The sequence below is a fragment of the Elephantulus edwardii genome, unplaced genomic scaffold (assembly GCF_000299155.1).
Source record: "Elephantulus edwardii isolate Elephantulus edwardi_28Jun2011 unplaced genomic scaffold, EleEdw1.0 scaffold00190, whole genome shotgun sequence".
Lineage (NCBI taxonomy): Eukaryota > Metazoa > Chordata > Mammalia > Macroscelidea > Macroscelididae > Elephantulus > Elephantulus edwardii.
This window is the reverse complement of record NW_006399940.1, coordinates 6,230,248-6,244,230: the sequence shown is the minus strand read 5'-3', so window position 1 is coordinate 6,244,230 and position 13,983 is coordinate 6,230,248. Positions and strand designations below refer to the sequence as shown.

General features: G+C 39.5%; 1 protein-coding gene and 1 pseudogene across 1 annotated transcript in view; one reads left to right on the top strand and one right to left on the bottom strand.

The window, feature by feature from the left end:
* LOC102852034 (cystathionine gamma-lyase-like) overlaps nt 1–9,901 on the top strand; it is a 39,429-nt gene extending 29,528 nt beyond the window's left edge. Inside the window, exons 11-12 of the mRNA XM_006896784.1 lie at nt 6,008–6,189; nt 9,891–9,901. Coding sequence (XP_006896846.1) covers nt 6,008–6,189; nt 9,891–9,901 — 193 coding nt within the window. The remainder of the gene's footprint in view (nt 1–6,007; nt 6,190–9,890) is intronic.
* A 2,603-nt stretch (nt 9,902–12,504) lies between these two features.
* Nucleotides 12,505–13,983, bottom strand: part of LOC102851626 — a 26,260-nt pseudogene continuing 24,781 nt past the window's right edge.

Below are 13,983 nucleotides of genomic sequence, written 5' to 3'. Positions count from 1 at the left end.
CATTCATTCATTATTGTACTTTTCCCCCGCCCACCCGACCCCTGCCCCCAGATTGCTCCTCTCCTTGAAAAGCAAAAGAAAAACTCCTTCATTGTCTATCTTTAAGAACTCTGATGGCATAGTCTGTAGCATGTTTCACTGCTAGCCATTTGCCCATCTTTCTGCCTCTTTAATACTTTGGGGCATATGCTGCCCTTTTGGTCACAGTGAAGTCAGTTTTAAAGGGTAATTGGGAAAAGAAAGTGATAAAATTATTTCATAATAGATGTGACTTGTCAAGATGGATTCCAGTTGGAATGCAGGAAAACCCCACGAAACAAAGCCAAAAAGCCAAACCCATAGCCAGTGAGTCAGTTATGAGTGTCTCTGTATGTGTGTGTGTGTGTGTGTGTGTGTGTGTATGTGTGTGTGTGTGTGTGTGTGTGTGTCTGTGTTGCTGTTGAATCAACTACAGCTCAGCAATCTGATGAATGACAGCTCTGAACCTTGACTTATACTGTACCAACCTCATCACCTCTGATATGCTTGAGCCCACTGTTGCAGTTCAATCCATCTCATTCAGGATCTTCCTCTCGATGATCCTACACCTTTCCTAGCATATCTTTTTCCCAGGAACTAGCCCCTCCTGGCAACATGTCCAAGATATATGAGACAAAATTTTCTCCTTACCTTTAAAGAGCACTCTGGCTGCACTTTCTTAAACAGACTTGGAGTTTTTGGGGGAGTGTAGAAGAAATGTTACAGAGTGGAACTACTCTATAGGATTTAATGGCTGTGTTCTTGAGAGAAGTGGATCACCAGGCCTTTCTTCCACAGTCTGCTTGAATCCTCAACCTTTAGATTAGTAGTTGAGTGCATACTGCTATCAAATGTAAGATTGGGCTGCTTTTAAATTGGCTGAATCTTCCCAAGTTCACTTCCTTTACTGTGACACCTGAAGGAAATCTCAGTGATAACTATAACTGTAGGATCTCTGGCCTCTGATCCAGGCTTTCCTGTTCACCTCAGTAGGGTTGATTAGAGACTATTAGAAAAGCTGACTTCAAGTTTCTTTAAGAAATGGGAAATGTTAGTGAATCATCCAGCAGATGCTTGAAAATCCATTTATCTTTGCTCCATGTTGTCTATCATAAATCCAGAATCTATCTTGGTATTTTAGGCCCTTAATTATCTGACCCAGTCAATTAATTTAGTCTTATCCAAGCACCAAAGTATATTAGAATAGAAAACAGCCCAAGATCATGTAGTCGCAGACCTAATTTCTATATCTATAAAAAAATAGAGACCCAAAAAGTTTGTCTGACTTTCCCAAACACAAGGACGTGTTAAAAAAACAACACAGGACTAGGTTAGCAATCTCATTCTTAAGGTTTTGTATCAGAAGTAACAATGAGGGGGGGAAAAGCTGACATTTAAATTTGAGACCTGATTTGCTGCTTGCTTAACCTTTGAACTTCAATTTTTTTCATCTGTAAAATGAGGGAGCTCTCGTGGCTTAATCCATAAAGAGCTGCGCTGCTAACCCAAAGGCAGCATCTCTAGTGGTTCGAATCCACAGTGACTCAAGGGAGAAAGATGGACCGTTTCCTCATGTTCAGTTTATGTCCTCACAAAACCTGCCGAGTTGGTTGTCACTTGATGGTAATGAGAGAGATTATTTATCCCATCATCGCTGTTGAACTGCATTTCTCTTTATTATAAAAGTTATGAGGAACCTATAACTGAATCAGGAGGCTGTTATGTGAACAGAGCAGAGGAACACTGAGAAAGGGAGTGCATCAGGGTTGTATTCTCTCTCCATACCTATTCAGTCTGTATTTTGAGCAAGTTATCAGAGAGACTGGACTCTGTGAGGAGGAATGTGGCATCAGAATTGGAAAGAGACTCATCAATAACCTGCGTTATGCAGATGATATAACTTTGCTTGCTGAAAATGAGGAGGACTTGAAGCACTTGTTGCAGAAGATGAATGAATGCAGTCTTCAGTATGGGTTGCATCTCAATATCAAGAAAACAAAGATTCTTACCACTGGATCAATAGGCAGCAGCATCATGGATGGAGAGGAGATTGAGACTGTCAACAGCTTCATCTTGCTTGGATCCACATTTAACACCCTTGGTACCAGCAGTCAGGAAATAAGGAGACGCATTGCACTAAGAAAATCTGCAGTTAGGGACCTCTTCAAGTCATTGAGAAGTAATAATGTAAGTTTGAGGACTAAGGTGCATCTGATTCAGGCCATGGTATTTCTGATCACACACTAAGCACCTGAGAGCCAGACAATGAATAAGGATGACAGAAAAAGAATTGATGTCTTTGAGCTGTGATGTTGGAGAAGACCACTGAACTTCCATGGATGGCCAAGAGAACAAACAGATACGTCTTGGAGAAGGTGCAGCCAAAGTGCTCTTTGGAGGCAAGAATGATGAGGCTTTGCCTCACATATTTCAGGCATGTTGCTAAGAGGGGCTATTCCTTAGGGAAGAACATGATGATGGAAAGGGTGGAGAGTAGGCAAAGAAGAGGAGGACCCTCAACTAGGAGAACTGACTAGGTGATTGCTGCAATGGGCTCTTGTGTGTCAGGAAGTGTGAGGATGGTGCAGGATAGAACAGGGTTCAGATCTTTTGTTCATAGAGTCGCTATGAGTCATGCTTGACTCGGTGACACCTAACAACAACATGACCATGCTTGCCATTATGACTGTGTAAATTATTACCTAAATTATTTTTAACTCTACTCGTGAACATGAAATGTTTCTGTTTTAATTTTCGTAAGTATTTATGCAATAACTGTATTCTGGAAGAATTGTTTTAAAGAATGTCTAGGAGGCCTGATACCCTATAGTACAACTACTACCACAATTAAGGTATATTTTTTGCTTTCTTTTTTTTTCCCTATAATTATATTTTATTAATTTTCATAAACATTTACAGAGATTTTGGGTTTCCATTCATTCATTGTTGCACTATTCTCTCTACCCTCCTCCCAGTTTGTTCTTGTCCAAATGCCACAGTGCTTGTCAAAGCCAGTTCTGATTAATCTTCTTTGTCTGTGTGTCCTTTGCCATTCCCTATCACTCCTCCCTGAGAGAGACTTCACCCTGAGTCATAAGGAAAAGGGGATGGCGTATTCTCTTAGCTACTTCCTGCTGAAAAGGGACGCTGTGGGTTTCAGGGTGAAGATCTTCTCTCACTACTCTAAAGGGCCCCTTTGGCAGTAGGAAACACATAGACTATTATGGAGATTGATTTTGGAATTTAGATGCACTCTTATTGATTCTGCTTGGCCGTACATGTTCATATCCTTGAAGATGTATCATGGGGGTGTTGCAACCTAGAAGACACAAATTTGACTAACAAGTTATAAGTACATGAGTCAAAAATTATGGAAAAGTAAAAGAAAAGATTCTTTCATTGTTTTACAAACCCTCCCCCAGGTCCCCTCCACCATGTAGCCCTCGCTCTAGTCTCCTGTGATGACAGAAATACCTAGTTATATTATTTTTTGCTTTCATAACAGTTAATAAGTTCATAGGAGAGGTCACAAAGTTAAGGGGGGAAAAAGATGCCCGAATAAAGAATCCAAATAATTCTATTGCACAAATAGCTTTTTATTAGTCTTCCTAAAAGATTCCTGCTAGTAAATCCAGATGCACAAGAGGGCACACTCAGCATATGAAATTGCTTTATATTGTATAGCAGAAACATTCATAATAACGTAAAGATTTTCTTCTCAAGAAACAAACAAAATAGAAACCAAACAAAAAGCCATCCTTTCTATTTGTTAAGGAATTTGCTTAAACTGGCTTTTCCCCAGACACTCCAGCTTAGGCTCTAACTTGTAGACAAGTGAATTTAGGTCAGGGCTTCTCTGTTCTATTACCCTTCCTTCTGTGTCCCCCAGCTCTGCTGCAACCAGTGTAGCATTGCAATAAGGGAGGAAGGAAGCAGGGCCAGTGTATGCTAAGTTAGTCTTCCACGTGAATGGCACATATTTGCTCTGTGGCTTTAGGAACTTTACCTATCCTCTTCATCTGACTTTTAGAACTTTTCTAAAAAAGGGGAGGGGTTGGAATTCCTCAAACTAATGCCTTAATGTCTACTAATTACATATTAAATTCTCTCTATTATGGAGAATTATTTTTATTAGGCATCGGCATACTTTGAGCATGTTGTCAGTAGGGGCTGGTCCTTGGAAAAAGATATCATTCTGGGAGAGGTAGAGAGTCAGCAAAAGAGAGGAATACCCTCAATGAGATGGATTAGAACAGGGGCTGTAACAATGGGCTTGAGCATGTTGGAGATAGCGCCAGATAAGGCAAAGTTCAGATCTATAGTTCATATTGACTCATAGTCAGCTCAAAGGCATGCAACAATGGCATTCCAGATAGGTGTAAAGGCTTTATCTAGGTTTCTTTTTCTATTTTACTTTTTTTTTTTAATTTCCACTTTTTCATTGTTGTACACTTTCCTTCTTGCCCACTCCATCCCTCAGTTTGTTTTTCTCTTTGGAAACTAAAAAAAAAAATTTCTTTCATTGCTATACAATCGCTCCTCTCCCAGTCCACGCCACTATGCAGCTTTCATTCTGGATTCTTGTCATGACCATAATACCTAATCATATATTCCTCCTAAACAGTTTTCTCCCTCTTCAGTTTTGTAAATTAATGCCTGCCACAATTTTTTGAGATAGTTGTTAACAAGCCAGTTTTTATTAATTTAAAAAAAAAAGAGTTAATGTACATGTATGATCTGGTAGAGTACCTGCCATATGGTAAGCATACACACTATTCCACTTGTCAAATTACTTTTGAATCATGGTGACCTCATGCATGCCAGAGTATGACTTCTCCGCAAGGGTTCCCCCCCATAATTTTTTATTATTTGAGTGAATGTTTACAAATCTCATTTTTTTTCATACAATAGTTCATATACATTTTGTTTTATACTATTAGTTACAATTGCTAACATAATTAATTACAATATTTACTCCATCCCTTATTATGTATTGGTGTTCCCTCCACCGACTCTACCTACTTAATTTTTAACTCCTCTTCTCTTCCCAAGCCTGCTGATACTCCAAAATAGATTCTCTAAAAACAAACAAAACAAAACAAAAAGAACAACCCTCAAACTCATTGTCATCGAGGCAGAACCAAGCATAATTGACTGTCCAGCTGGTTTTGGGGGGCTGTGAATTACGCAGAAGCAGATTGCCCACCTTTCTCCCATGGAATCGCTCTGGTGGATTTGAACCACCAGAAAGGTATTGTCTTTGCATTAGTAGCACAACTCCCTATGGACTACCCCACCTGTATGTAAACCTTGACTTAGCTTTTTATAATAGTGGTGTTACACCATGCGAGTCTCTTTTTTGAATTGATAAATTCTATCAAATACTTAAGAAAGATATAATATCAATCCTACAGAGACTTTCAGAAAAGATATTAGGAAGAAATACCTTTACTCCTTTTCTAAGGTGAACACTGGGTATAGAAAAACAGATTATAAAGAAACTACTATGGAATTTTTAATGGCTGATTGTTTTGGAAGTAGATCACCAGCCCTTACCTGATTGGCACATTCTGCTTTTGGGTTGAGTGTGCCTTACTCACCAATTAGGAGATCCTGTTTTTCACTTAGAATCTGATCTGAATAGATACTTTGCCCTCATTTTTGCCTGTGAAAAATATGAAGGAGCCAGGGAGAAAACATATACTATTTGGAGAAGAAAAAATAATGGAAACCAATTGCAACATATGACACTTAAGTGTGTCTTTGGACACAATATGTTGCTGTTGTTGTTGTTATGTGCCATGGAATCGCCTGTGATTCATAGTGACCCTGTATACAACAGCCCTAAATCGGGCTCTATCCTGTGCCAATCTCACTGTCTGTGATACACCTATCCTCACTACCCCATCACTGAATCAATCCATATCATCGAGCATCTTCATCTCTTACGCAATATGGTGATGAGAAAAATGCTTGCTTTTTGTTTCAGGGCCATCATGACCCATGCATCTGTGCCAAAGAGTGACAGAGCTACCCTTGGAATTAGTGATACATTGATTCGACTCTCTGTGGGCTTAGAAGACAAGAAAGACATACTAGAAGATTTAGATCAAGCTTTGAAGGCAGCAGTAAGTTTTATATATTATAATGATGATGATGTTGATGATGATTGTGTGTGTGTTTTAATCTTGGGAGTGTGGGGCACTATATAATAATGACATGATTTCTTCGTGAACATCAAAGGCTTTCTCTTTTTATAATAGATAGGATGTATAAATGTGCAAAATACTTGTCATGGTACTAATATAAGACTGATAGAATTCACAGAAGTCTTCTTAGAGGAGGTGAAATCTTTGCCTGCAAATTTAATAACATCCTTTTCTTATGCATGTTAATATAGCGCCCGTGAAGTCACACCTCATATTCCAGAACTCTTTGTAGAAGCTGCTGCTTGAGAAGATCACGTCTTCCGAATAATCAAATGGAACATTAATAAGCCTTCACAGAATTTTCAAGTGAAAATTTTAAAGCACCTCATTACCTTTCAAACTGCACCTTTCCAGGGATCATTCCTCTTAAAAACAATTCTTGATTCTCTTCCTGTAATTGACAAGTCAATTCTGTTAGTATCTTTGTCTCTGAAGGATGTGAGATTTGTGCTGCTTTGCGGGATTATGTTCCTTATTTCAAAGCTTGAGATATATTTTGATTATGTTTACAATGTGATGGTAGTTAATATTTGATGTTTTTCTGAAGAATTTAAATTATTAAATGGACATTCTTAAATGTGATTTTTGCATATTATTGATGCTTTATCACCACAAGCCAAAAACCAGATACTTGAAAAGTCTACTGTGAAAATCTACTGATTTGTTTGTACTTAATATTTTTCAAAAAAATAAATCCAATTACCAAACCTTTCTGATTGTGAGATTGTGTACTATGTGACTTTAGGCTTTATTCATGAGTGCTTTGAATTTGCATATTCTGCTCTTAGAAGCCTCAGCCTTTATGTTAATTTTAATACCACAAGAATTATTAGGCTTAGTTTTTGTATGTTAGTTGTAAATTGTGCATGTGCTAGGTAATAACCACTTTTTAAAAAATAACCAGTTTTTTACAGTGAGAAATACAATACTGTTTTTGCATTTTTATTTGAAACAGTAAATTTGTTGAGAGTAAAGGAGGACATGTTTAAAAGAAGTCTTTTGACTTTGTTGCAAGTTATTTTTAATAAGCCAGATATCAAATAATTAGATTTTTAAAATTTGATTTTTGTATTAAAGACATTTAGTCTTCTAATATATGCGATAACTGCAAGTCTATAGTACAAAAACATAATTTTTAAAAAATAGCCTAGTAGTAAGAAGTTGCACTGCAATCCCAAAGGCATGAGGTTCAAGCCCCCAGCTGCTCCATGGGAGAAGGAAAGGCAATCCTCTTTACTACTTTTGTGATTTACTACTTCTACAGACCTACTGGATGGTCATCTCTGGCTTAGTTCCTATCTGATGGCAGATAACAAGCAAAAACAACTCCATATATGACATCTTGCTTCTGCTCTTTGTTTCTGTTGAAAGAAGTGTATCATTTAGCCTGATAACTAATGGTACCGTGTAGGAAGAGAGTACTGCAGAATTTTCTTTCTTTTATATAGTTCACATTCTGAAATATGTGTATAAAATCAGAACCATTTACCACAGAACGGGGTCTGACTTATGGCAACCTTGTGTGTCAGAAGTGGAAGTGGACTCCACAGGGTTTTCAGTGACTCACTTTTCAGACAAAAGTCATCAGGCCGTTTTCCCAACGTGCTCTTGAGTGACCTCAAGTCTCCAGATCTTTCAGTTAGCAGCCAGATGTGTTAACCATTTGCATTGTTCAGAGATAGAGAATTATATGTAGGTTGTTGTGTACCACAGCGTTGGAACTCACCCATAGTTGACCCTCTGGTGGGTTTTCAGAGGCAGTTAATTGCACAGGAAATTGCCCATGTTTCACCCATGGCGTGGCTGGTGGTCTTAACCCATGTACCTTTAGGATTGCAGTGCAGCTTCTTGCCACTAGGCCATCACAGATCCCTAGTTTTATGTATTGTTGTGTACCCTAGAAATGGAACCTACTCGCAAGGAAGTGCAACTACAATCCCAGAGGCGAACGGTTCGAATCCACCAGATGCTCTGCCGGGGAAGGAGGGACAGTCTCCTCCTGTACCAGTCAGATCCAGTTTGACGGTACACGCACACACACACACACACACAAAAATAAATAAAAGAATTAAACAAAAAAAAAGAAATGGAACCTACTCATAGCTGATCCTCTGGTGGGGGTTTTCAAAGGCAGTTAATTGCATGAGAGGAGATTGCCCATTCTTCTCTGGCAGAGCAGCTGGTGTCCTTGAACCATGTGCCTTCGATTGCAGAGCAGCTTCTTGCCAGGAGGCCACCAGAGCTCTAGAATTTTATGTATAGAGTCGGTAAATTGAATCTCTGTGGTCACTAGCATTTGAAGCCACAGACCGGGCTTCTAGTGAACCAGGGGATCGTAATTAAGCAACGTCTGTACTGCCTGTGGAACTGATGAATTCCAGCTGCCAGGAGTGCCACCTGTGAGTTAACAGCACAGCTCCCTACGCACTCTACCACCAGTGCTCTCCATCTTTTGAGAGTTCGACCATGCTCTGAGAATTGTGAGGAAGGCACAGAATTGGACACAGTTTTCTTTTGCTGGACATCTGGATACCATGAATTGGAGCCAGCTTGACCTTCCCCAACAACACAGTCTGAAGGAGCCCTTGTGGTGTAAGGTATAATGCGTGCAAAGCTGTTAACCACTAGGTTGGTGGTTTGTAACCTCTAGCTGCTTTACAGGAGGATGATAAGCTGTCTTCTGCCAGGTTTTACAATGTTGCTGGCCTGTTAGAAGATCATTATGAGCCAGTATTGATTGGATAATAGTAGAATTGGTGGTTTTGATTCTCCTCCTCTGGTCCTTTTTCAGAGAACTTATTATTGTGTTTGCTAGGAATCCCTGTTGGTACAGTGGTTAAAGTACCCCGCTGCTAACCCCAAGGTTGGTGATTTGAACCCACTAGCACCCTTGTTGGGAGAAAGAGGTGGTAGTTTGCTTTTATAAAGATTTTCAACCTTGGAAACCCTTTGAGACAGTATAGTGTCATTTGAGTCAGAATGGACTTTACAATGTTTTTTATTTAACATTTTAAAAAAATTTTGTTTATCTGCAGTTTTTGGCTCTCTGCAATAATATTTCTCTCCGTTACATAGTTCACATGGAATGCCTGAATGCCCTCTTCACAGTACATCTTATTTTGTAGAGAACATCACTGGTCAATCAGGTTAGATGAAATCAGGCTTGTAATCCATTGTCTTGATGGAATAATTTTATATCATACAGTATGTAAAATTCCATTGTATCTTGTTTTCACTACATTGGCTGTTGAAATTCTTAAGAGTAAAATGATTATCTCACATAGAAGCTGTTGGATACTATGGCACACATCATCCTGTTTGTAATTTATTCGAAGATTAATTAAATTTAATAGAAGATGCTTTCCACTTCCTAAACAACATGCCTCCAGAAACTCTATGAACTTGATAAGTGTTGATAGTTGTAGAGGAGCTTCATTCAGGCCTTTTGTTCATAGGGTCCCTATGAGTCAAGTTTGACTAGAAGGCAATCAACAACAACAACAACAATATGGAGGATATAAAAATACAATTTTACTTCATTTGTGACTTAATTTGTATCTGAGAGCTAATTCATGCAGACTTCCAGCTGTTGTCAATTAAAATGATAAAAGAAATTAGACTAACTCTTATATGCATTACCTTTATTGTGATTTTTTTTTTTAGATTTTCTGTGAATTCTGTTACATATAAGGTGAGTGAGACGTTCATTATTTTGGACTTTTGTGAAAGGAGCACTACCAGCTCTGAGGGGTGAATAAGAAAGTGACAATGACATATTGAATAATTAGAAAAAATTAAAACTGTTAAAAATAACAGCTGGTGTGCCCCTCAAGTTGGAACCGACTCACAGCTGTGTCTCCAGTGGGTTTTATTTTTTCTTATTTTATACATTATTCTGGATGCTGGACTTTATGAGGAGGAATGTGGCATTAGGATTGGAGGAAAACTCAACAACCTACATTATACAGATGACACAATCTTGCTTACTGAAACTGAGGAGGACCTGAAGCACTTCCTGCAGAAGGTCAAGGACAGTAGTCATAAATATGATTGAAGCTCAACGTTAAATAAACAAAGAATCTCACCATTAGGCCAATTGGCAGCACCATGATAGATGGAAAAGAGATTGAGATTTTAACAATTTGGTAATCTTAATGTTCTATATTTTTTTTTTAGTAATTTTAATGAGCATTTACAGAGATTTTGGATTTCCATTCATTCATTGCTGCACTTCTCTCCCTGCCCGTCCCTCCTCCCCGTCTATATTTTTATAAGGTGATATTTTTACTTTTTGTTTTCTGTTTCTCCTAAAGTGAAAATTTTTGTACATTATAATACTTAATCAGTTAATTATTCTGGCAGACTTAAACTCTGATGGATTTAAAGAAAATTTCAGGGAAAAGGAATTAAAACTTGTTTTAGGAAAATATAAGAGAATGTTGTTGTTGTTGTTAGGTGCCGTCGAGTCAAGAATGACTCATAGTGACCCTATGAACAAAAGATCTAATGCTGACCTTTCCTGTGTCTTCAATATTTCAGACCTGCTCAAGCCCATTTTAGCAATCACTTTTAGTCACACCTAAAAAACCCTTTTTTGCAACGTAAAGTAATGTTCATAGATTCCAAGGACATCTTTGGGTGTGGAGGGCGCTTGTTAAATCTTCTAATTTTAACATTTTTCTTATTTTATGGAAACTAGTGATGTTGGCTTAGTGGTAAGGCATTGTGCTGCCCAACCCAAAGCACAGGCATTCACATCCACCAGACTCCTTGGGAGAAAAATGGGCAATGTCTTCCCATGCAATTTACTGCCTCTGGAAACCTGCTGCTGGTAGTGGCTAAACTTAGGTGTAATCTCTCAACACCTCTTATTCATTATTGATATGCTGTTATGGCTAAATACTACAGAGTTAGAGCTCACTCATGGCTGACCTCCTCTTCGACATTAATTGCTTGCTGTCCTGTTAAACTTTGCTACAGTTACTGGGGTGAATAATGTCTCACTGTGGTTTTGACTGGCATCTCTCTTATTGCCAGTGATTTGGAGCATCCTTATATGTTTGTTGAACATCCAAATGTCTTCCTCTGTGAAAAGTTTTTCAATGTTTTTGTCCATTTTTTTAATTGGGGTACAGTATTTTTTTTAACTGGGTCCCAAGTATTTTATTTAAGAACAAAGTAAAAACAGCTATGAGATATCATCTCACCCCAGTCAGAATAGCAAAATTTAACAGAACAGCAAGCAACAAATGCTGGCCAGGTTGTGGAGAAACTGGAACCCTTATTCACTGTTGGTGGGAGTGTAAAATGGTGCAACCACTGTGGAAGGTGGTATGGCGCTTTTTCAAAAAGTTGCAAATAGAGATACGATTTGACCCAGCAATTCCACTACTGGGAATATACCCCAAAGAGACCATAACTGACATCCAAGCAGATATATGCACACCCATGTTTATAGCGCCTTTATTCACAATAGCAAGGAGTTGGAAACAACCCAAGTGCCCATCAACAAACAAATGTATAGAGAAGCTGTGGTATATTCTCACACAATGGAATACCACCCTCAATTGAAAAACAACTCATGCAATTTTATTCAGAATGGGTGACCCTGGAGGACATTATGCTGAGTGAAGTATCTCAGTCACAAAAGGACAAATACTTTGGTGTCACTGTTGTAAAACAGGACTGACCTCAGGGTTGGGGGTAGACTGAGAAAGATGGGTTCAATAATGTATACTGCATTGAAACAGATGATGGAGAAAACTGTTTAAAAGGGATATGTGAGTAGGTGTTTTTGTCATGACAGGAATCCAGAGTGAAGGCTGAATAGTGGAGTGGACCTGGGGGGAGGGTTTGTAAAACCATGGAAGAATTTTTCTTTTACTTTTCCAAGAGGGTAGTGTATTAGGGAGGAGGGTTGGGAGGGGAGAAAAGTGAACAATGAAGGAATGGAAATCCAAAGTCTCTGTAAATTTTCATTGAAATTAATAATAATTTTTTTAAAAAGAACAAAGGATTATTTTAATTAAGATGAATTGGGAGTTAATTATCAATATCTTCACACTGAATTTTACCTTTTCTCAAAAGTTATCCCAAATTTCTTAACCCCTTCGTGTCCTCCCCTCGATTTCTTCCTTTCTTAGTGAAGTGGGAAGGCTTTTTACACCAAAAAGCTCTAGTACAAATACTAGGGTAATTTCCAAATTCTCCCCTTTTTGCCTGTCACCCACTCTAGGAAGGACTAGGCATTTCAATCAGTTGGAATATAAGGAAAGGCTCACAGGAGATGGGGAAGGCTTCCCCCCAGGGAAAGGGACAAGGGGGGTACAGAGCGGTAAAGTGGGGGCTTCATAGTCTGGGGTACCAAAGGAAAAGGCACCGGTTCTCCTGTGAAAGGAGAACCAGCAGGCTCAAAATCCTCCCTGAGAGTAGTCACCACCTGATGGTTTGCCCTTGTGACACTGGTTACAGAACTACACTTGTGGGAGCTCTAGTGGCCTAGTGGCAGGAAGCTGCACTGCAATCCCAGATCTGCATGGTTCAAATCCACCAGATGCTCTGCTGGAGAAGGAGGAACAATCTCCTCCTGCACCAGTCAGATCCGATTTGATGGTGCACATACAAAAATAATAAATAAATAAAATAATAAAATAAAATAAAACATTAAAAAAAAAGAACCACACTTGGACCACATTGTTCTCTGGCCCAGGCTACTGGGCAATGTTGATCTGCTGCAGGGTGGGTTCAGGGCATGCAGGAACAGGCTCTCCAGGCTGCCTCTCACTGAGTCTCAAGCTTGTCTGCTTTCACTTTTGGGCCTGCTCCAGGAAGGTCTCTGTTTTGCATATCTCTTGAAGGTTTTTGGTGTTATCTGCCTCCTCAACACATTTCTGTAGCAGGGACTGCTGCTTATACATGTTCTTGAACTGATCAGCAGAGTCTCAAAGTGATAGATGGTTGTTTGGCTAAACACTTTCCCAAAGATAACTCCCAGAGTAAGCCCCACATCAGCTTGAATATATCCTAGAATGATCCTCTTTTTAAGAGTTTAGCAAATTGCTCCTCTTGTACACTTTTTCAGCAGAAGAGGGAGCAGCACTGGGCTGGGGAAGGCCCCCCTCTGACCTGCTCTCCACCCCAGCCCTGCCTTACTGTCTGCATGAAGAGTCTAAGGGCCACCTTGGGGCAGCAGCCTCAAGCCAACCTGAAGTCCACAGTATGTCATGCTTCCATAGAAATCGTATGGAAGGAGGCACACAGGAATGCCCCATAACTCAGCACCAGGTTCAATTCCTGACCCACTCAAGGTATCCTGGAAGCTCAGGCAGGCTTGCAGGTCAGCCCAGCCTGGGTTTGGCCCAGGTCCTCCTCCTCCTGGCCCTTCATCTCCACCTCCCGTGTGTGGGCAAAAAGATGAAGTTGAAGTCCACAGTCAGGAATCCTGCCACGGTGAAGTGAAGCACCTCAATCTGAGGGCCCGAGGAGAGAAGGGCTCTTGGATGGACTGCTCCAGACCTCTCTCCCTCCCCTATTCACCCACTATGGTCTTTTTCTTGCAGAGGCCTTGCAGTAGTCTCTAAATTTATGAGACTTTTGAGGTGGTATTGCCAAATGTTTTTTTTCCAAGTTGGTAGGTTTTCTCTTCACCTTGTTGGAAAAAGCTTCTTATACACACAGGGATTGAATATTTAGAAGGTCTCATTCATCAGTTTTATCCTCTTCTGGTTGTGTATAAGAAAACCATTTTGATATCATC